Raw genomic sequence first — 22,817 nt, forward strand, 5'->3', positions numbered from 1 at the left:
GTAGGAACTTCATGAGCACGTGTTATTTTTGGCTACCAACCATTTGACCAATGCAAACTCTGATAGAAAAGGTGAGAGAGATCTTCTTTTTAAATTCATAGCTGGCTTTGCTGTAATGCTGTGACGGGCACTGAAGCTCAAATATATATATATACATATATATATAGATATATATAATCACAAAGTAGGGCACTGAGACTGAGTAGGAGAATGAAGAAGCAGCTGTACAGCACCCATTAGTGCTTGTTACTCCATCCAGCAGTGTCATGAGTGCTGCAGCAAGAGCTGATCTCAGTATCACACCTCGAGGTGCAGCGTGCCGGCTGAATCGAGATGTACTGACATCCGTTGACACAGGCAGATGATCAGTGTGGCTGGTGTAGCACAAACTGTCAGATTTTGTGTTTTTCTGATAGGCCAGAAGTTGGCAGTTTGTGGTGAGTCAGCTGGTACCGGGACAGTTCCCAGATCTGACATTTATACAGTGCCAGGAAGAGGAACGCGGAGACTCTGCAGCTGAGCCAAGGCGCTCATTCACACCCAGAAATTTATTCAGCAAATTTTCACCTCCTTCATGTGTTTACAAACAGATTTGTTGTCCTTGAATATATCTTTCATTTAAAGTTACTGAACTAATATTATCTGGGAACCATTTCTAAGGTTTCTTGACCAGTCCAGTTCAGGTGTTCAGATCTGAAAATTAAGACTGTTTTGGTGAAGCAAACTGATTGTGTGGTGTGGGCTCACTTGATGGCAGGCTGCATTTTCAGCTGCAAAGATTCCCATCTACACATTCATTTGCCATAGAAGTTCTGCCAGTGGTTTGTAAAAGATGCTGAATGAGAAATATTTTGCTAGTTGTCTTAGAAGAAAGAGATCCTGTGGGCACAGTTAGGACAAGAGGGCACGGGTTTAAGCTCTGCCAGGGGAGGTTTAGGTTGGATATTAGAAGGAAGTTCTTTACAGAGAGAGTGATCAGGCATTGGAATGGCCTGCTCAGACAGGTGCTGGATTCACCATCCCTGGAGGTTTTTAAGATGAGGCTGGATGTGTCACTGAGTGCCATGATCTTATGATCACAGTGGGGTTGGATCAAGGGTTGGACTTGATGATCTTGGAGGTCTCTTCCAACCCAGTTAATTCTATGATTCTATGATTCTGTGATAGAAGTGGTTGAACTTGAAGATAATTTTTACTATAATTGCCTAGCCCTAATTTCTAGTGGGAATCTAAAGGTAGAGAAATAAGGTAATATACAGGTACATTAGCTAATAAATGAAAGAGTGAAGTGGACATGATGCACTTAAAATATTTCATTGAAGGAGAGAGAGAAAGGGTGAAAGGATGGATGAAAGGAAGAAAGGCAGGCTTATTTCTGCAATAATTTTGTACTGTAATTAAATCAATTAACTCAATTCTTTTAAGGAAAAGATAATAAGGGATATCAGGTGAAAACATTGCCCAGAAAATGGTGAAATTTTAAATCCACCCAAGATCAATTCTAGAAACTTTAGTACAATTTTTTTATCTTTCTTTTTTTTTTTTTTTTTTTCTCCAGGTTTCCTATATCAAAACTCCAAAGCAAGTAGATGAATTTATTGAAATCCAGAGTTCAACTGGGACCTGGTACCAGCGGTGGCTGGTCAGAATCACAACTACTTTAAAACAGGTAAAGAGAAAAAAAACCCCATCACAAAGGGTATTTTGAGCTTTGGGCTCCAGTGCCTCATTGCTTCAGGTCATTGTGCCTAAAAACACAGACTGTCACCCAAAAAAATTTGCATTTTTTTTGCAAAGGGCCGTAATCTGACTGTTCTATGCAGATGTGTGCATCTTCAAGCTGCCATGCTGCCAGCCAGGCCCCAAAATGCCCCTGAGAGCATCATCATAGTCCAGCAGTGCAGAGCTTCCAGGACCAGCCACAGCCACAGCCACAGCAGTTGGCTCTCCTCCTGAGCTGATAAATATTAATTCTCTCTCCCTACGCCTGGAGAAGTGAAATTACCACCTGCAGTGGATTCAGAAAGTGTTTGCTCTTTGTTCCTGCTGAGACTGAGTTTCAAACAATGTCTCCTTGGCTCATTTAACCTTTCACATGTGCTATGCTGCTCACCTAATACCCATGTAGGACTTTTGCTAGAACTTCTAGTCTCAAAGGATGAGCTGAATGTAAAGGAAAGTCATTAATAATTAAAATGCTGTACTATTAATATATTTATGTGGCAAGGTAACAGCATGAGGAGTTACATCTCCATGTGTTCCTGGCAGTATCTTCTGCAGTGGACCAAGAGGAGCAGGTCTTGGTTTGCCTTTGCTTTCCTTGGCTTCTTCCCTACCTGAGTTCATCTTACCCCTCCTAAGGTGCCAGCTGTGTTTGAGTTTTTGCTCTTTAGTTAGCTTTGGAGCTTGGTCTGAAAGCACCTCTGGGACTACACATATACCTGAAAAGATCAAGTTGTCACAAGGTCTGAGAAGAGGCTCATAACCACATTTGCTGATATAACCAGAGGGAGACACAGCATCAGACCAGCCCAAACCTAGTCATACACTCCAGCACATTACAGAGAGCTCAGATCAAGAACCATGGCATATAGCTGAACAAGTGACCTTTATGTAATCCATTTATCTCAATAAATATAATTTTGAACAAACACTGAATATAAGCCCATATAACATCTGACCTTCCCCCAATGAACTCACTTTTCTGCCATTAGATTTATGATGCACTCAGAGATTAATCAGAGTGTCTGCAAGGGCGTCCTGACAGCTAATTTCTTCTTGTGGATTTGTAGGTCTGGGACAACGTGCTATATTGCTTAACAGCCCAGTACAGGATGAACACACTGATGCTGGCTGTGGTTTGGTTTACAATGGCCTTAAGGTAAGGTACTTTAACTTCTTCAGGAAACTAAAGGACCCTCAGAGTTTGAATAATTATTTACACATTTAAATAAACTATTACAAAAGTAATCCTGGTCTTATTTTAAAGAGTCTTTGTGTACTAAGCTTTGCTCTCCTATAAATATTGGTCCATCTAATTGCTTATATGAGATATAAGATGCTTTGATCAAATCAGGGCTTGAGAAGTGGTCAGTAGTGCAGTAATATATTGACTTTCTCATCTCTACATCTTTCATTTAATCTTGTCCAAACACACAAAAAAGATACAACCCTGCCTGATTCTCAGCTGTTCCTTAGTCTAGATCAAAACTATTCAGGTAAGCCTAAATCTAAATTATTCAGGTAAGCCTAAATCTAAATTTTGTCAAATTCTCACTTAAACCTCACACTTGCAGAAATCTGCAAAATTTTTTAGTGCTCTGCTAGTCTCTTGGGCAGCAAGGATAGCACATTGCTTTATTCCCCAACCAAGGGGAACTCAAATGAATTGCCCTGCTTTAAATGAAAGGGAATGGACAAACATATTTCTGATATTAGGGGAGTGTTTAGGGTGGAGAAACACTTTGCTCGGTCCTGTGTCAGGGCTGAGCAAGAATTTGTGTCAGAAATGCATTTGCATTAGAAGTTTAACAAGTTTGCAAGTTATGAACTAGATCATTGGAAGTATCTTGTATTCCTGATGTATTTCTCCCATCCTGCTTTAGTTACTATGGCCTTATTGTCTGGTTCCCTGATATGATCCGGTATTTCCAAGATGAGGCATATGATTCGAGAGTGAAGATCTTTGAGGAGGAAGAAGTGTCCCACTTCACCTTTAATTTCACCCTGGAAAACCAGATCCATAGAAATGGGGAATACAGGAAGGACAAGTAAGTGAACAGAATTTGGTTTGATGTATTTGAACTGAAATAAATGTCTAGAAAGCTCTTTTTTTTTTTTTTTTTTTTTTTTTCCATTTTCCATCAATTTGAACCTCTCTGTTGCTCTTTTGGACACGCAGTCTAAATCTCTCAAATCCCAAAGGCAGTTTTCCACAGGCCAGATTTCCTTTTTATCCTCTTTTTCCACATACCCTGCCTCAGTCCCTGGCACCTCCAGACCCCAAGGGGATGCCTGTGAGGAGTCCTGCTTCCAGCAGCCTGTTCTTGGGATCAGGGCAGTGGGTGCCCACCTGGCTGGGCTGGGCAGCTCTGAATGGAGAGATGATTTCTCTTTCCTTAGCCCACACTGACATCTACTGGGCTTGGGCAGAAGAGACCATCACTGGTAATAAAACTGCTCTGCTGCTATATTTCCAAAATAAAATGCTATTTTCTCTTGAAGTCCTCAATATGAATTACCCCAGGCTCTAACCTGCAGCCCATTAGTGTGAGCTGTGCCCTGGCAACACTGGTGTGCTTCTCCCATTCCAGCCAGCTTCTCCCCACAGCTGAGTGTGTCACCTTCTCTTTTAATGCTCTAAAGTCAGTGAAGTTGCTCCAGCAGAACATCATTGCTTTCCTTCCTTTTTTCTCCTATTTGGGCTGAGCTTGATGGGTTTTCTTCTGTATCCAGCCTGGACCCCAATCACTCTATGTTCCACAGCAATATAAATCCTAGCCATTCCATTACTACTTTTCAAAATCCCAATAAAAAGACTGGAAAAATACCCCTATGTAATTTCTGTGGAGATCCCATTGCCTCAGACAGACTTAACAGGATGTTGCTCCAGCTGCTTTGCACCATGTGGGGAGTTCCCACTGTATGTTCAGTGTTACACAAAGCACTCATTGTTTTAATCTTCACAGCTGAAACCACGTCTCATTGCCCAGCCAGGTTGTTCTTCTTCCCTCAGAAATTATTTGTCTCTATTCACTTGGTATATATTTGATAGACATTGGTTGGGGACCCCAATATGTGTCCTCATGTCCTTCCAGAGACCTTCTCTGCAGCAAGGAGCTGTGCTTGGTGGTGAAAACCTAGCCCTGCAATTCCTATTCCCCAAAAGAAAGTGGTGATAAGTGGATGTTAGTCAAATTTAGGGATTGGGGACCTTTTTCTTATGCTCAGAGGAGATGCTGAGCTTTCACTAACTTCATTGAGAATTAAGGATGCTCAGCACCTTACTTGACAAAGACATAAACTGTGATATACATCACTGTGCTCCTGCCTTGTCCCTCTCCAATTCAGAAACTCAGAACCTGATCAAGCTGCATTCCAGTAATGCCCAGAGAGTATCTCAATGAGGTTTACAGCTGTGTTTTTCCTCCAGCCCTTGGCTGTGAGCTAAAAGTCCACGGATCGCCAGGCCATTGCTGACTTTTTTAAAGGTGGATGTTAATAAAGCAAACAGCAGGAAAAACAGGCTTCTAAAAGCCTTTTGGGGGCAAATGCATCACAGGCTATTACTGAGCAAATGCAGAACAGTTTTAAGTTTTGCTATAACCTATGAGACCTTCACATGGAGCAAAAGACTTGAATAGTCTTCTTGTGGTATTTTGTGCATTAATAATTTCTGTTAGGAGGTTCAGTAAAGAACCCCTGCAGTGCTCATTTAAAGATGTAAATAGCCATCACACTACACTGTTGTAAGTGCCCAATTCAATTAAGCTTCTGAATATATGTTAGAAGGTTATTTTGTTGGGTGACAGTAGTGGCCTCTTTAACTATAGCAATAATGTGTGTTCTGAATAGCTCCTTACATTGTCCAAACATGCCTGTGCATTACCTAATACATCTTCTCAGTGTTCCTGCAAAATCTCACAGGTAAATCAATACTGTGTCATCCTTCAGGCAGTCAGGTCAGACATGTCAAGCTTCGCATCAGAGGAGAAATCAATCACCTGACATAGTTTATTATTTTTAGTGAAATCTGTTTTCATTACATGATAAGCAATAGACCTCAAACAGAGATGGTTGCAGGCAGAACTCAGATATCTCCCCACTCTTTCCAGAAACCCTAATGCATTTTCACTTTAAAAATCACTTTGAGTTTAAACAACTGTCAGAAACCTTTCACCAAATGGCTCAATAGGCTCCTGATAATGTCTGGCTTTATTTATGCTGGGGGAAGGGTGAGAATAAGGAAAGCAGCAGGGTCAGCTCACAAAGGAAATGCCCTGCATTGAGTGAAAGTCTGTTTCTTCAGATCACCTAGAACTGAACATGAGAGGATTTTTGTCCCCTCAGCCTTCGAAGCACATTTTGTTAGATATGATTATTTTGAGGAATAAACTGCCAAAGATCCTATAAAGTCCATATTTCTTAAAAAAAAAAAAAAAGAAACCTCTTCAAACCCTTCTCTCTTACTAAAACTCAAAATATGTAAGCATGGAGTTGGAAGAACAGTTATGTAGTCAAGCAACACCTTTTCTGTAAATGACCCTAGAAATTGCCAATAGTGCTCTGTCTCTTGAAACAGCCACTGCACACTACACAGTGTAGAAAATATCTTAAAGCACAGAGTGAAGTTCTGTTTCCTGCCCCACAGATTTATTGGCATGAAATTCAAGGAAGTAAAATTTGAGGATTCGTTATTTGAGGATTGCTACTTTGAAGATGTGACATCCAGTGAGACCTTCTTTGAAAACTGCACCATCATCTCTACTGTGTTTTATAATACTGGTAATGGGATTGCTGCTATGGTGTCATCTCCGTAACTAGGAACTATTCTTATCAGAAAACTATTTTATCTATTTTCTGGGAGAAAGGATGATAGGGATCTGTGAGTTTGAGTGTGTGCTGGATAATGCGAGTGATGATGGAGAAAAAGTGGGTGATACTCCTTCAGGTTGTTCCATTAGTGCTTTTAACCACATGGCTTCCAGTGTCACTCGCTGTTTTGTGGCAGATGCAAAATGAAGCACTCAGACCTTGACAGCTTAAAGTAATGGCAAAATTCTCAGCACTTTACAGCTCTATTCAGTAAATTTGACTTAAACTGCAATTTTAACCAATTGGTGGTTGATGATTGTAAGTAGTAAAACAGTCATTAATTTATCCTGAAGAAGCTTTTCATTTGTACCCTAATAAAGAACAAACCATAATGCCATGAAATCAAAGCTTGCATTGCCCTGTCCTCGTGGCATGGGGATACTGGGCCAGGTGACTCCAAAAATAAAAAGAGTGTATGATTCTGCATCCACCAGGAGCCAAGGACACAGCTAGAGTTTGCCACTGAAATAGAAACTCCCTGACCATTTGCATTTGATGAGGAGCTTTTCTTGGGTCTTTGATTTGGTTAGATCCTGGCTCCCATTGCTGCCGTATGAAGGGATCAGCCAAGCAGGGTCAAGACTTTGCCTCTTTCACTCACAGATCTCTACGAACACAAATTCATCAACTGCAGGCTCATAAACAGCACATTCAGAGAGGAGAAGGAAGGCTGCCACATCGACTTCGAGGAGGACAATGATTTCCTGATCTACCTGGTCAGCTTCCTGGGCAGTCTGTCCGTCCTGCCAGGCAACATCATCTCTGCATTGCTCATGGACAAAATTGGGAGGATAAAGATGATTGGTGAGTGGGGATGGTGGGTGATGGCACAGGTCAGGGATGGGAACACGGCCCTGCAAAAACCATGGTCAGTGTGAAGAGCTCACTGCATCTGCACACCGAGAGGGCTCTGCTGAGAATGAGTCATCCCCATATCAAAAGGAGCAGAAGGGTAAAGACTAGAGGGTGAAGCAAGTGATCTACTCCATCACAGTGTGCAAGTGACCTACTCCCTGCCTCCTCACTCTGATTTTCTGCGTGTCCATGACATCCTTCTTTTTATTTTATTTTGACTGTTACGTCAAATCCTGCTTGTTTATCCACAGGTTGGAGCTGAAGCAGGACCTCCTGGTGCTGTTGAGCTGACGCCGAAGTCCAAAGCCTCTGCATAAATAAATGAACACTTTGCTTGTAGCAATGAATACTCACAAAGGTTATTTGATGTGGCAGCTTGACAGCCCAGGAGTTCCCTCTTTTGTTTTTTCTGATTTTCAAATGATTGTACAAACAGCTTCAGGGACCATATGGTAAATTAACTGATCATGTCACAGCCAAGCAAGGTGCCACCCTTTAGCACTATGGAATAAGTTACCGAGTTATCAATTTATGAGCTCTATGAATACTTTGAGAATTTCTGCTGTTGCTTCCTCCAGAGTTCAGCCTTTTTTCTCCAGATACTATAGGAATCATGGCCAAAGGGACAGCTAAGGGAAGTTAATAAAATCAGGGATGTGTCCCAGGGGTAAGGAATGAATCACTCTCTTGAGCTCACCTCTCTCTCCGCTGATAACAGAGGGAAGGTCAGTTAGTTTTGCTTCACCATCAGACAGGTTAAAGTAGAGCAAGATGACCCCACTGGTGTGTCAGGAATGTACCTGGGGGAAAATGAGCATTCATGTGGTGAATTTGCAAAAGACCCAAACAAACCAGAGGGACTGTGGGAAATAGAGGAAGCTGAACGACAGTGAGATTGTCCATCCTGCAAACATGTCAGCATTTCAGCATTTTCATCTGGAATTGAGATGACAGCTGGAACCCTAAATGCTTATTTCTTCTGCAAAATGAAGAGCACAGGACAAAAATTGGTAATGACACAGTGAAACGTTTCACTATGGAATTTCCAATTGAAACAGCCTTCTGGCATCCCACCTGTATCACTCTGTTGAACATATTATTTCTAGTCAGCTTAACAGGAAAACTGTATTTTGCTTTTGTGTTATTTGCCTTTCTGGGACTTCAGTTTTATTATGTCCCTCCAAACATTCCCTTGTACAAAACAGCAGACCTGGTGCCCTCACGATGACCCTAATGCTGGATTGTGCATTTTCAGTAGGGAGAAATATCCACACTGCACTATGGGGATGTGGTTTGGCCACGTACCATGGAGTGGAGTGGACATGGGGTCCTGCATGGCAGCTTTTCATAAGCAGGGCACTACAGTGGCAAGATGCAACATAATGTCCAAAATGAAGCATTTTAGTTCCAGTTCAGCACCCAAATTATTTCAGATGGTGCCAAATTGATTAAAAAAGCCCCAAAAAACAAAGAAAATTGTTTGGTGTTCAGGCAGTAAATGGAGCTATTTCAGTGATAACAGAACTTTGCAGTGGAAAATACTTTGATATTGCAAAAATTGCATCTTTCAGGTGAAAATTCTCAGTGGGGTAGAAGTCAGTGAGGTAGCTATTCATATTTCTGAATTTGAACTGTGCCTAACTGAGCATGAATGCTCTCACTTTCTCCCTTGGTGGTGTTCATAAAATTATGGCTCCTGTGCAAATGTGCCATGAAATCTAATGATGTTCTTATAATTAAAAGAGACCTCAAATGCTTCATACAAGTGACTGTAAATTATCCTAATTGGAACTAGAAATGTGTCAAGTGACTTCAATACGATATGAAATGCACTAGCTTATCACTTGAAACTCAAGCTGAAAAGCCTTCACAATGATGCTTCCTCCTCATTGACTTTCATGTTTACTTGCCTCTGCTCTTCCTGGGTCCCTCTGGAAGTCTGAGATGCTGGAAATCTGCCTGGAAAAGCCTGTCTTCAGAGTCTTTGTAGAGCAGGACTATCAGCAAGATCAGATGATCATTGAGAAGAATTTCAAGATGGTTTCCAGCATCGGAGAATGAGAGATAGGCAGCATCAAAGTATTTTGGGATTCTTACAGATATAATTCCTATTGGGTTGAAATGCCTTTTCTTGAAAGCCATCTTTATCAACAAATGTGTTTGCTCAGTTGTGGACAGGGGGTGCTGGTGCCAACATTCTTCTCTTGGTTTCCCCCCATAGGTGGCTCAATGTTGATCTCAGCAGTGTGCTGCTTCTTCCTCTTTTTTGGCAACAGTGAGTCAGCAATGATTGGCTGGCAATGCCTCTTCTGTGGGGCCAGCATCGCTGCCTGGAATGCCCTGGATGTCATCACCGTGGAGCTCTACCCCACAGACAAAAGGTGCTCAAATCATTTCTCCTTTGAGTCTCCACCCTCAGACTTTGTCCTCTTGGTTTCTGATGGAAAAAGCCACTCTATAGACATGTAGATGGGGAGGTGGTTATTTTATTTTGGTTTATTCTACTTTATTTCATTTATTTTATTTTTACCAGTCCTTCAGGTCTGTGTAGTCCTGGAGCTACATGGAATCAGCACAGATATCTGCAAGCATAATTCTGCACATGCGGTGGGTTGTACACAGGAATCATGTGGCCCTGTGGAAATTACAGCCAGATAAATCATAGAGTCATGGAATCACAGAAAGGTTTGGGTTGGAAGGGATCTTAAAATCATCTAAAATCATTCAAAACCCCTTGCAGAGACACCAAATGAAATAAATCCTCTGTCATTTCCATGGATGTACATGGAGTCTGACCTTTCAGACTGTATCCCCCAGACTCATGGCTCATCACTGTAGCAGCCTTCCCCTCCAAAACCCAGAGACAACCATGTGCACAGAAAGATTTGGGACATGGGGCAGCACAGGAAACTTCAGAAGAATGTGCTGCAGAGGAAATCTTTCCTTACAGCCTCATTATAAGTGCCTTTTTGCCTTTTTCAGTCTGTTAGGGGAAGCCAGAAGGGAAGGAGAAGGACTCTGCATTGAAAGCAGTGTGCTTTTAGATGCTGGGTGAAACAGGGTTTGGAGGAGAGCTGTGGTTGCTTCTGTGGTGAGAATGTACTCCAGGCAGCCCTTGGAAGAGCTTTGACAAGTTCTAGAGCAAGGCTGGGTCCTGCTGCCTTTAGCGAAGGCAAAGGCTGACACAGGGGGCCACTCTAGGGTTAGGAAGCACCTGAGATAGAAAGGAAAATAGAGTGCACCCAGACATTCTTCTCATTCACACAGATGTGCAAAACAACGGCATCTATTTATCTATTCATTTATTCTGTTAGGTTTTATTTGCAACATAAGAGCATTCACAAAACTACCCATCCAGACCTTCTGTATATGTCAGAGCCTCCCTCCTCACCACTGCTTTCTGTGTTTCCTCCCCACAGGGCAACGGCCTTTGGCATCCTCAATGGGCTTTGCAAGTTTGGTGCCATCCTGGGCAACTCCATCTTTTCCTCCTTTGTAGGGATAACCAAGGTGGTTCCCATCCTCCTGGCCTCCTCTGCTCTGGTTGGAGGTGGCCTGCTTGCTTTGCGCCTGCCAGAGACTCGAGAACAGGTCCTGATGTGAGCAACAGAGGCCCAGGGGTTTGTGGGGGGGGAGGGGCAGACATAGAAGAAGAACAAAAAAGAGCCATGTTTGGAAAACCCAAAATGTTCATTTCTCCACTGTTCTGTCGATACCTCAAAGCGAGATGGCAGAGGGATTGAAGAGCCCGAAGGGATATAAGCAAAACCCCGTAGTTTCTGACCTTTTTACAGCCACGACTGGTGCATGCAGCTCCCACACGCCCCTTGCAGAGCTTGGGTCCAACCTTGCCTACGCTGGGAGCCCACCCTGTCCCTCCCCCTCCCACTGTAAGCTCACCAGACGTAACAGCGGCTCCGTGCATGTGTGCGCCTGCGTGGGCGCGAGCGCGTCCGACAGGAGAGCAGACCCTCACCCCCTCCTGCCTTTGCCGAGCTGTGAGATACTGCCCACCCCGCCCAGCACTCCTTGGCAATCCATATCAGCTGTGCTCAGACACGAAGGGCATCCCAGGGGAGGCAGGTAACAAACTGCTGCAGGTGAGCTCCAGCAACAGGGGCAAGAGCTACGAATGTGGCCAGTGACCCACTGTCTTGATTTTGGGGTTACCACCCCAACCGCCTGGAGGAGTGAGAGGGTCCTGATTTCCAGGAGATTCAGGGATGGGTGCTTGGCTCTCTCAGAAGACTCAGAGTGTCAAAGCCCTTTACTGTCTTCACTTGGGCACAGAAAATCACTAGGCACCTTCCTGGTCTGAGAGAGAAATATCTACATAATTTGATATCTATATATATATGTATTTACACATACTTGCAAACATACGTATACACACTGAAGTGGTCAGCTATTAAAATTTAGAATTTTTAATTTCTGCACCCTTAAGAAGATTTTGAGACATTAAAACTAATCAAGATTATCTGGAGTCATGACCAGCTTAGTGCCACTTCATTCTTTATATCCAGACACCAAATATTTCAATGTATTGATGGCTGGGAATATATATTTCTATAATGATTAATTAGTTGTAGTTTTTTGCCTACAACTTTCACAGAGGAGAAATTGATATGCTGTTGGAGCATTCCACAAACCAAATGTGTACATATTATCCAGTGTAAATAGGGGATTTTTGCCTAATACCTAGAGTATGGTAACTGTGAATTTACCAGCATTTTAGCCATATTATTTAAAGAATATGATGCTTGATTTTCTAATATACTTGGGTCTCATTGAAACACTGTAAGCACAGTTACTTAAAGCCATTTAACTTGTTACACAGGGAATGCACACAGCAAGCTTTCACTGTACAGAACATTAAATTCTCCATTAAGTGGCACAGTTTAGTTTGATATCCTGTGAAGAACATTTTTGAAATTTGTGTGCCCTTTTTATCATACAAGTCCTGTTGCACCTAGAAGCAAAGTGAGTTGTGTATTTTAGAGTATGTTCTCTTGGGAAGCCAGAATAAAATGTATCCTGTTCAATAACACACCCGTGCTCACAATAGAGGAGATAACACTAATTAGATCCTTTCAAGAAGCTCAGCAATAGACCAGAATTGATAAGAAACCATCACACAGTGCAGGGAATTTGTCATCAGGATATTTTGTGACATAAAAAGTTCTTTTATACTTTTGCTCATGATCTTCCTATTTACGTTCCTTTAGATCCTCTTTGTTGCTTTTTCCCCCCTCCCTTGTTTGTTTGTTTTTGTTTGTTTGGGTTTGTTTGGGATTTTTTAAGAAAATCAAGCAAGGCTAGGCTGAAATCCTGCAGGACTGATGTTTCACACCTCTGCCTTTGGCTGCACAGGGACAGTCACTTGAAATCACGCTGGCATCAGCCCAGCCCACGCTGCAGCTGTGGGAGTCAGCGTGGTGCTGCTGCAGAGGGCAGATGAAGGACACACAGCAGGGTTAGATCACAAGCAGCAAATCCTTGCTGATGAGGCAAAAGCCTCTAATGAGCATCACTTTCATCATTGTGTCAATCAGGGCTAAACACTTCTGGAGTAGCGAGGCTACAGTGGGCTGTTTGGGATTTTTGACATTTATTCTGAGGTTTATGTAATTGATAAAATCACAAGCTGCTGTAATAACAGGACTTATTATGCATAATTTCTTCATTTTATGGGTAGCTTAGGGCTTTTTTTTTTTTAATTTGTCTTCAGAACAGCAAGGTTCCTTCTCTAAGGTAGGAGTGAATGTAATAATGTCCTTTGGCAGCAGTTCACAGCTTCTGTTCAGAATCCTAGCCTAGAATGTGGGTTTGTTTTTTTTTTTTTCTCTATCTGGTCCTTTTGCATGATGAGAAGCAACTAAATATGTATTTTAACACAAGAGATCACTATGACCTTCAGGCTTCATCCATTTTGTTCAGCTGTGCTTGCCAATTATGGCATTACAATTGGGGGACAGGAGGAGGAAATTTTGGTTTGTTTGGTGGACTATTCATTTGTGCTGCTCTGTGGAGCCAGAACATATTTATTTAAATATTTATTTTACGTAGCACTCTTAGTTACTTATTACCCAATGCTCACAGAAAAACTACCTATATCCTCCATTGCCATTGTGCAGTGACATTAATGACATAATTTGTTTTGCAAAATTTCTCTATTAATTTTCAGAGAAGGAAGTAATTGAGGTCTTGAGGAGATAGAAATGGCAAGATAATATTAGGAAATATATCCAATCTTAGAAACATTTCCTCTTTACAGAATGGCTTACAGGCTGCTAAACCTCACCTCACAGACTAGCTGGGACAAAGTAAATAGCAATAGGATCTTGTTATCAATGTCACCTGGGCTACCCATGTGACTGTAGAAACTCAGCATCCCTAAAATCCATGAGTCAGTCACTTGAGGGCTAAGGGATGTTGCATGTGTGTTGGGACAAGGCTTCTACCCCTGGCTTGACCAGGGAGTTCGTGCCTAAGACCAGGAGAGAGCAAACACACACTGCAGCTGGTACAGGAGAGCCTGGGAAAGGACAGCATTGAGCAGGGAAAGAAGAAAGGAAAAGCTAAGGAGAATCCTGTCACCTCTCTGAGACACCTGTGAGTCAAGGGTCTGTGGCTGAACTCATCACCCTGGATCCCATTATTCTCAGCTGAAAGTCAGAGGCAACACATATCACCCTGCTCAGGCATCGTGCCAAGCTGGAGGTGCCCTGGACAGCCCTGCTTCTTCAGGAACAGAGGAATCCAGGGCAACAGCTCCAGCTCAGGCATTTACCTTTGCGACACCCGGGCTGACTCGTCCCATCCAACTTCGGTGTGAACAGGCGTAGTCAATGCTCCTGGTGTGTTTGTCGTCCTTGTCGTGGTGTAAATCAGCGTAGGCCTCACACTGCTGCTTTCCAGAGGAAAATGGTTGGTGGGTGCAGACCCCTCAGCATTGGCTCTGGTTTGATTTGGGCTCAGTTTCAAGCCATGGGCTACCTGGTAGGCTGAGCTTGAGTCACAGAGCCCTGAAGCCCTGTTCAGGGAGAGATTTCTCATCAGGCACCTCCTCTGATGGCTCACCTTTATTTCTACTGTAAAATCAGCATTGCACCTGCTGTGCAAGGGCCAGCATTGCCTCTTCCATTGGTTCCCCTGCCCATGTTTGCCACAGTGAACAGTCTCTGTCTTGGATACACTGGACCATCCACAGAGTAAGCTGCTGACCACGGGTCCCCTGGTGAGCTCTGCAGAGCACTATTTCCACGGATTCATGAACTTTACTGCAACAGGGACACGGAGGACTAAGACAGAGGACTTGCCTTAAATCCCAAAGATCTCTATTCTAGAGGACAGCTGGACCTCCTCACAAATGTGTGGCACACCAGTACAGCCACTTATCCAGGGACACTGTGACATAGTAAAGGTGAGTCTAGGGAACCCAAATGGACCTGCTGTGACTTAGTGTCTTCAGCTGCACAGCGGTGTGATGGGGGTCACAGGAGGAGTCCTTTGCTGAGTTTCTGAGCGTGCAGACACAGACATTTACAGGGACACCAAGCACTGTTGATACTATTTTAAAAGACCAGTGGTATTATAATAAGTTCTGCCTCCTTATACTCCTGTTGATTTAACAGGTTGTCGTATATTGATTTATTTAATTCAGCTGTGCAGGACAGCTCCTGTTACTGCCTTTGGCTGTGCTATGTCCTAATGATGGTGGCTGCTGCTTCTGCTGGGTGGGGTGATCCCCTCCTTGCCCATATGAACATCATTCTTTGAAATTCCTTGAAATTTGACATGATTTATAAACATTGGTGTATGGATCTTTCGGACTAAGAAGAGGATCATTCTTGGAGAACCCATGCCTGGAGCTGGGTGTTCTGCACACTGGGCAGTGCTCAGGCATCCTAATGTCCTTCAGTGATATTGAAGAGGTGCACTGAGGGATGTTCCCCGAGCCTGGGAGTGGTTCAGCCCCAAGGCTGGATTCACAAAGGGACACAGAGTGAGGCTGCATGGAGCTGAGCTTTCTACAGATGTGCAAGTCAGTCTCCTCCAGGTCCTGCTTTGAGGCCTCCAACAGCAGAGTATCCTTTGATGCTCTTAAGGAGGCCCTGGCTCCATTTATATTTCCTGCTTATGTCCTTTGACTTTCCAAAGGGCACACAAAACCAAGAGGATATTTTTAGGTTATGTAGATTTGAGCCCTATACATTTTATTTTCCATTAAGTTTCTCCCCGTTTCTCACCCTTGTGTTAGTAAATGCTGCTTTTAGGAAGAATCAAGCCTGGGAACTGTGAAGGAAACAAAATGAAATAAATTTCTTTGCTGTATGTGATGCTAGTGCTGTATAAATGTACACACACTGCAAGTCCCATTGTAAATAACACCTGGTGTCGTGCTTTAATGGAAAGTTTCATTTAGATGTTCTGTCAGCTCTGTGTGTGAAATAGCCAATTCTAGTCCCTTGGTTCCTTTTCTTCATTTAAAACCTTCTTTTATTTTTATTTTTTTTTTATTTGATCTGTGTCTGGTTGTCACTGGAAATTGCAGCTGTTCCAATGGACTTTGTTTTTGTTCTCTCTGTCACATTAAAAAGCTGGAAGAAAAAGAATGGCTCTTATAGTGTTTGTGTTTAATGTGCACTTTGAGGATTTTTACAAGAGCTGTCATGGGTGACTTTGTATCCTGACAATGTGGGGTTTTCCTCTGTTGTTTGCTACTTGTACATCCTTCCTCTCTCAAACAATTCCACCTCAATTAAGTCTCCCTTCTATCACAGTCCTTTCACAGCATGGACTTCCAAACCCAGTACGTGAGGAAATCTTTACCCTGAGAAGTTTTCTGGTAGGAGGAAGCATGAAATATCTTTAAAGGCTGTGGAAGATCAAAAAGCTAAACTCTACTTTGTAACAAGAATACATCCAAAAACCCCCATTGCTTCTTGAGGCTTGGCACACCATTTGACCACAGCATACTCCCTTATTGGATGTATTTCCAAGGATGGGAGCTCTCGCTTTTTATTTGCAGCTCTTTGTATAAATCTAACTATCCAGCCCATGGTTTCAGAGCAATGATAGAGACAACATCAACTGTATGGGAAAAGAGCTCAAGGCATAAGCAGTGGAGGCTGGCAGCCCGACTGTGGGGTTTATGTATTAATTTCCTTATGTATTCCATAAAATGCAGTGATGTCTCTTCTCCAAGACCCACTGAAGATCAGCAGGGTTTGGATTCTGAGTCAAGTCTGGCTTGTTGTTAAGAAATCTAAGTGCTGAAATGTTGTCAGGTCAATCAATGATTAGTTCTCTCTCCACATACACTGCATATGCAACATGATAAAGGCAATATTCAAGTGAGAGATAAAGAGCCATAGAGGTTAGAAATGTAATAAAGGAACCATGATGGTAGCTCCACCATCAGGAGACTAAATCAGTGTTTTCCCTCAGCTCAGGTTCAGCTGGGTGCCATAGGACCCATCTGAACTGGGGTCCCAATGGGTGAACAAAAGCCAGCAGCAGTCTGGGGGGACTGGTAAGGACTGATCTAGGTGGGAGCTGCCAACTGTGGATTTTGCAGTGCTCACGTCTGACTGCAGAGTACAGAGCTATGGAGTCAACATTCTGTAAGCCCCTTATGTGTGTTCTGCCTGTAGGAAAATGTGCATCAGCAAACACCATCAAAAAGCATTTTCTACGAAGTGGGTTTTTATATAAAGGTCAGAGATTTGCACTGAAAGCCTTGGAGGTGCTTTGGAGTTGTCCTTTCTCCAGGCTAGTTGACATTCTGCATAAGACTGAAATCTCAGCAAGCAGGAAAATCCCGTATTTGAATGTTCAGACAGCGTTGTGGATAAAAAACAGTGCATAAAGACCCCTGACTAATTTTAAAGTAGGAAGCAGGGAATTTAAAAGCAGGATTATGTGACACAGTTGCCTGAGATCACATAGGATGGACTGGATGATAAGAAAACCTTTTCAAACCTGTGTTCTTACTTTTCCATACTGATGTTTCTACCCTGACCAGCTCATGTTGCTCACTATGTGGAGTTTCTGGCACAGATTCTCAGATCTACTAATAAATGACCCAGATTCCCTGGATATGCAGGTTCATCCAAGCTGTCACAGAAGGTTACCTGGTGAAGAAAGAAGGCTTGAATTGACAGCATTCCCAGCAGCCACTAAATCCAGCTATAGGTCTCAGTGATGCTTCTGAACTGTGAAGTGACTTCGTACCGGGAATATGATTTGAATTAGATTATGGTAAAAAGTCAAATCATTTTACCAGTGCTCCTATATCTCAGATCCTCCTATTTCTCAGACCAGTTTCTTGTAAGCAGACATGTATAAACCAGAAAGAGCTAGCCAAAGAAGTTCCCACAGATTTTTTTTTTTTGCTGTTCTCAGTGGGCAAGGAGAATTAATTGAAGAACTTTCAGCCACCTTGCCCCATGATAATGCAAGCAGTTAGGGATTATATATAACTTTTAACATTCTAAGTGTACATGGTGATTACTGAACTAACCCATGAAGTACTGTTTGAAAAAAAACTAAAAGTCAGATTTAAATGCATTGATGAGCACTTGTTTCACCTATAAAAATACGTGAGTATATACATGCATATACATACATATATGCATGCACGCATATGTGTTTATATTTAAAACTAAATTATTACACCTGACCTTACTGATGCTGCCTCAGGTTTTTTGGCAGCGAAATTAGCCCCAGTAAGACCAGGAGATGGCAGCAGTTGCCCACAGCATGGACCGGTCCCTGCTTACCAGTAACTGCTGGAGTCTGCCTGCGCACAGGACCCACACCATGCACAGACGAGGTGCTGCAGCAGTGCCATCAGGGACAGCTCAGCGGGGTCTGACCCCCAGGGAAATCAGGGGAAAGTGTGTGAAGAAAAGGAAAAAAAAAAAAAAAAAAAAAAAAAAAGAAAAAAGCACACTTATTGGAAGGTTTAGGGGGAAAACAGCCCTGGCTAGTGCCAAAGCTTTTGAAACGGGAGCTGTGCAAACCTGAAACAAAGCAAATGTAATTATGGGGAAGAAAATAAGAATTTCTGCTTCAGTAGGCGAGTGCAATGGTTTTCAAGCTTTCTCAGCCTGCAGCTCCTGAGTGTTTTTCAGGAGAGAGACAGATTCCCTGCAAAAATGTGGTGAGTTAGAAAAGCTCTGATGTGGCCAGTGCCGTACCTGCAGAGCTGGGAACAGGCTGGCATCACTGGTGCCTCCTGGGGCAGCCTGCTGAGGTGCTGCAGGGAATGGGGTTTGTAGACAAGGTCTACAGCCCAGCTAATCACGGCAAGATGTCACCAGCATTGCCTCATGGGTTCCTTCTTCTCCAGCCTCAAGCACAGGCAGAACCTTCTGCAGTTAAAATCTGAGCCACTAAAATTAGAATTCTCATCACAGAGTAGTTTCTTGAACTCTTCTTGCATCTCTGTATGAGAAAGGTAAGTCAAGGGACAACAGGAATTTTTCAAAGTGTTTTGCTTATCTCCTCAAAGCAACGTGGGGCCACAAACCCTCAATGCTTTCCCTGTATGGGTGATTCACACCAGAGCACTGAGCCTGCTGAGAATTGCCCAAATAACATCAACAAGCATTGTAGCTGTCCTGCTTACAGCTTCTAGAAACCACAGAGCCCAACTGAGACTTGTGATCCTGCTAAGCAGGGCTTTACCCCAGCCTTATGAACTTGCTCCCACCACAGCTGGATACAGCTGCTGTCCACAGTGGGTTTTGTGCTGATGGTTCCTCTCTGAGAACCAGGAGTTTAGAATTCCCTGGAAAGCTCTTGCTTCACCATAGAAAACAAACAGAGGAGCTATTCAGTAAATACAAACAGAGCTAATTGCGAGGAGACCAAAGCCAGCTCTCGAGTGGCTTCATTCCTTGATTTTGTGGCCCCGGCAAAATAAAGAGACTTAATCCATGGAGGATGTATCTTCCCGGGGTTGTAGTCTGTCTCATGGTGGAGTGCCATGGGCAGGACAGCAGCTAGAGCGGGATACACTCCGGCTGTGGGGTTTCAGAAGAAGTTTGTAGGATTTCTCCAGAGGGAGCCCTTTCTTAGCCTTGAAATCCTCTGCTTCAGACTGGGAAAAGAATATTGTACTCAGCTCTTCAAAATACATCTTTGAATTAAAAATTCAGCTCTTTTATCCTTTCTTATTTAATGTAAGAGCTTTGAAAACTTCCCAGCAATCCTATTCCTTCCCTTAGACCCCTGAACAACAAACTGCTCTGCAGAAACCAGCCACATACTGAGCCCTTAGGCCTATAAATATTTCAGAACAACTATTTACAGCCCTCTTTTGACCCTATCCAAAGAGACCACAAAGAGTTCACGGCCCTAGTTCAGCCCAACTGTGGGACCCTGCTAAGTTACTTTGTCCCCTTTCACATCCTACCTGGAAGAGGAGAGGAATAGTGTCACCTTTGTGTTGGTCTCTGGGGCAGATCTCTTGCTCTGTGTGGAGTCATCCCTAGCTCAGGGGACCGAGAGATCTTCTTGGGCAGGTTTTCCAAGGGTTTGGGGTGCCAGTTACTATTCAGTGTCCTGAAGCTCTGATATTTTTTTGGCATTTACCTCTGGTATTGCAGAATGTCCCTCCTCGGTCAGTTAAAGGAGCTTCTTTAAAGTGCTACATATTTAACTCCAAGTAACCAGTTTCCCTGTCTCCTCGGGTCAAGGTTCAGTATAAAGCTTATGTGGGAGAAATGCTGGTTAAAGAGAAAGAGAAGAAGTAACCCCGGGTGAATGCCACATCCACCACGGAGGAGTTCAAGCCTGAAGTGTATCCCTAAATCATGACCACGGTTATTGCAACCTTCCCATGTCTGCTGGGGATGAAATAGTGCCTTAGATAGGCTTTAGAGATAGGGTTTCATAAAAAAGAACTTCAAATAGAAAAATGATGCAAAGAGATGTTAAAAAGCAAACAAATTGAAAAAAAACCCAAATTCAAACCCAAACCCTTTTCTAACCTTTTCTGGTCTTAAAAACAGAGTTTTAGCAATTGCAGCTCTTGGGGGTCACTCCACTTTTGGATCCAGGATAAATTCTTGTCTGGAAATGCTGACAGCCCAGCCTGCTCCTCTGCAGTGCACAGATAGCTTGAGCAGCCTAGAGATACTTGTACTCAGACTGCTCAATCAACAGCAGTGAGAAGATAAACCCCTTATACCCTCTGAGAGAGACAAGACCAAAGCTTAAATCCACTTTTGCAGGAGTAAATTATGCTACAGACAAGTTGAAAGAATTTCCCAACTCACATCCTGGGCTTATGGTGCAGAATTCCTGGCTTTTTGCTGGAAATATTGTTCATATGGGGATGGTGTTTTGAATTATAGAATAATAGAATAGTTTGGGTTGAGAGGGATCTTAAAGATCCCCTAGTTCCAAACCGCTGCCATGGGCAGGGACACCTTCCCCTAGTCCAGGTTGCTCAGAGACCCGTCCAACCTTCTCCCAGTACCACATGGGTCACAGTGCAAAGCAAAAGCAGAGGCCTCAGCCTGGATCTCTGCTGTGTGTGCAAGCCCCAGGCTAGCAGAGGTGTGGGTGGCAGGTTCTCTGAATGAAAATTAGGGTGGTGGTGTGGCTCTCTGGAAAGCTGACAGTTCCTTTCTCACTTCAGAAGACAGACTTTCTGAACTAGATCTCTGAGGTGACTCACAGCACAGCAAAATCTGGGAAAATCACCTTCTGTCTCCTTTTCTTTCTGTTTTTTCTCTTCATCTTTAGGTATGACTTCCCTAAGTATCCACCCTTGCTTGATGCAGTTAGAATCTGGTGACATGATGCAAACGAAATGTTGATTTTTAAGCAAGATTACCTAAGTCCAATGTGTTCAGTCACAGTGGTCCTGGGAATCATTGAGAATTAATTCCTACAATCTGTGAGATAGTGGCAGGGAAGGAATGAGGGCAGAGCTAGTCACCAGGCATAACTCAGCCAGGACAAGGAGTGAGCACAAGGTGAAATGTTTGTACCACAGAGATGTCCACTGCAGTGACTCTGCTCTTAACACGCATCTTGTATAACTGCACAAAGCATTAAAGCCAGAGTGGAGGACAATCTAGATCTTTCTGTTTGACACAAGGGGATCCTGATCTAGTTTGGTGTCTGCCCTTGAGCTGATTTAGGGATAAAGCATTAAAATTTTCTGTCCTGAGCTGCTTGGTGGTTGTAGCCCTGAGTTATTAGTTCTTGTGTTCCCCTTTCACTCCACAACACGAACCTGTTGCCTGACACTACATTTATGAATAAAGTCCTTGGGTTGTGGCCTGACTAATCTGGTTTCAAAATGAGACATGGGGGATAATGCTGCCTACTTATATTATGTCCTTGCTAGCTTCTTACTACCAATTTTTGCAACCACAACTAACAAGTGACTACTTTGTTTTCCTCTGGGCATGATTTAGCTTTATTTATTGACATTGTTGCTACTACTATTCATAAAAGAAATTATCAAGGTAACCTGGCTGATGGACTTTGAAGCATTGGGTAATGACTTCTGCAAATCATAAAGAAAAATGTACCCTCCAAACTGAAGGCATAAGCAAAAACAAGGCAAGGGGAGGATGAGCTTTAAAGAATAGGTGTCCTTTCAAGTCAAAGATTAATTCCAGATTGAAATTATCAGTCAGTAAATAAAACACCTGAGTCTTTGTTGATAGGAAGCAAATTTACACTGCTGCAAATATACTAATCACTAGCCTAGCCACTCTCATTATTCGCTGAGAATAATTATTTTCTCCAAGAAAAGTACAGACCTTCAAAGGAGATAACATCTTAAATCACAGCAAATTTTTATTTAAATTAAAAGTGTAGGAATACACATAATACTCCATCTCTTTCTTATCCATCCAGGATGGTGTCATTACCGTGTTTTAAAGACAGCCCCAATCACTGAACTAAATACCTGCAGCCTAACACTTTGCAATTTCATTTTCTCCTTGTCAGACTGTGTAATTGATATTTGTACTGGAGGAAACAAAACAGAAAATGTGATGCTGTTGGTAACTGTGCCATTACTGTCTCTTAAACTGCCTGAGAGATAGGGAGGACTGGGTTACAGTGAGGAGCTGGTGCCTTTGTAGTTGGATACAAAACCATTCGCATGGCCTGAGCCTGTAGTCGGTGTCGACTGGGATAGGTGTGAGATCTGACACTGGGCTGTCACTGGTCTTGTGTGACCACTTCTGCTACCTGAAAGCCAAGCCCTGCAAAGACCCAAGCCCATTGATTTCAGCAAGATCCCATCTCACTGTAGAATATGAATGAGTATGTGGAGACTCAGCCTCTGGCACGTGGCAGGAGTTGGGGCAGTGTATCTGACGGGACAGATG

At 43.0% G+C, this 22,817-nt stretch overlaps 1 protein-coding gene across 2 annotated transcripts in view; it reads left to right on the forward strand.

The window, feature by feature from the left end:
* SV2B (synaptic vesicle glycoprotein 2B) overlaps nucleotides 1-16,064 on the forward strand; it is a 65,933-nt gene extending 49,869 nt beyond the window's left edge. For both annotated transcript variants that reach the window (XM_050309287.1, XM_050309288.1), the window contains 7 exons: nucleotides 1,559-1,669; nucleotides 2,793-2,881; nucleotides 3,606-3,770; nucleotides 6,371-6,504; nucleotides 7,198-7,398; nucleotides 9,671-9,830; nucleotides 10,869-16,064. In XM_050309287.1, the coding sequence (XP_050165244.1) occupies nucleotides 1,559-1,669; nucleotides 2,793-2,881; nucleotides 3,606-3,770; nucleotides 6,371-6,504; nucleotides 7,198-7,398; nucleotides 9,671-9,830; nucleotides 10,869-11,052 (1,044 nt within the window). In that variant the 3' untranslated portion in view covers nucleotides 11,053-16,064. The remainder of the gene's footprint in view (nucleotides 1-1,558; nucleotides 1,670-2,792; nucleotides 2,882-3,605; nucleotides 3,771-6,370; nucleotides 6,505-7,197; nucleotides 7,399-9,670; nucleotides 9,831-10,868) is intronic.
* The last annotated feature ends 6,753 nt before the right edge of the window (nucleotides 16,065-22,817 follow it).

This window comes from Myiozetetes cayanensis, unplaced genomic scaffold (genome assembly GCF_022539395.1).
Source record: "Myiozetetes cayanensis isolate MyiCay16 unplaced genomic scaffold, myiCay2020 scf14, whole genome shotgun sequence".
In the NCBI taxonomy this organism is placed as follows: Eukaryota; Metazoa; Chordata; class Aves; order Passeriformes; family Tyrannidae; genus Myiozetetes; species Myiozetetes cayanensis.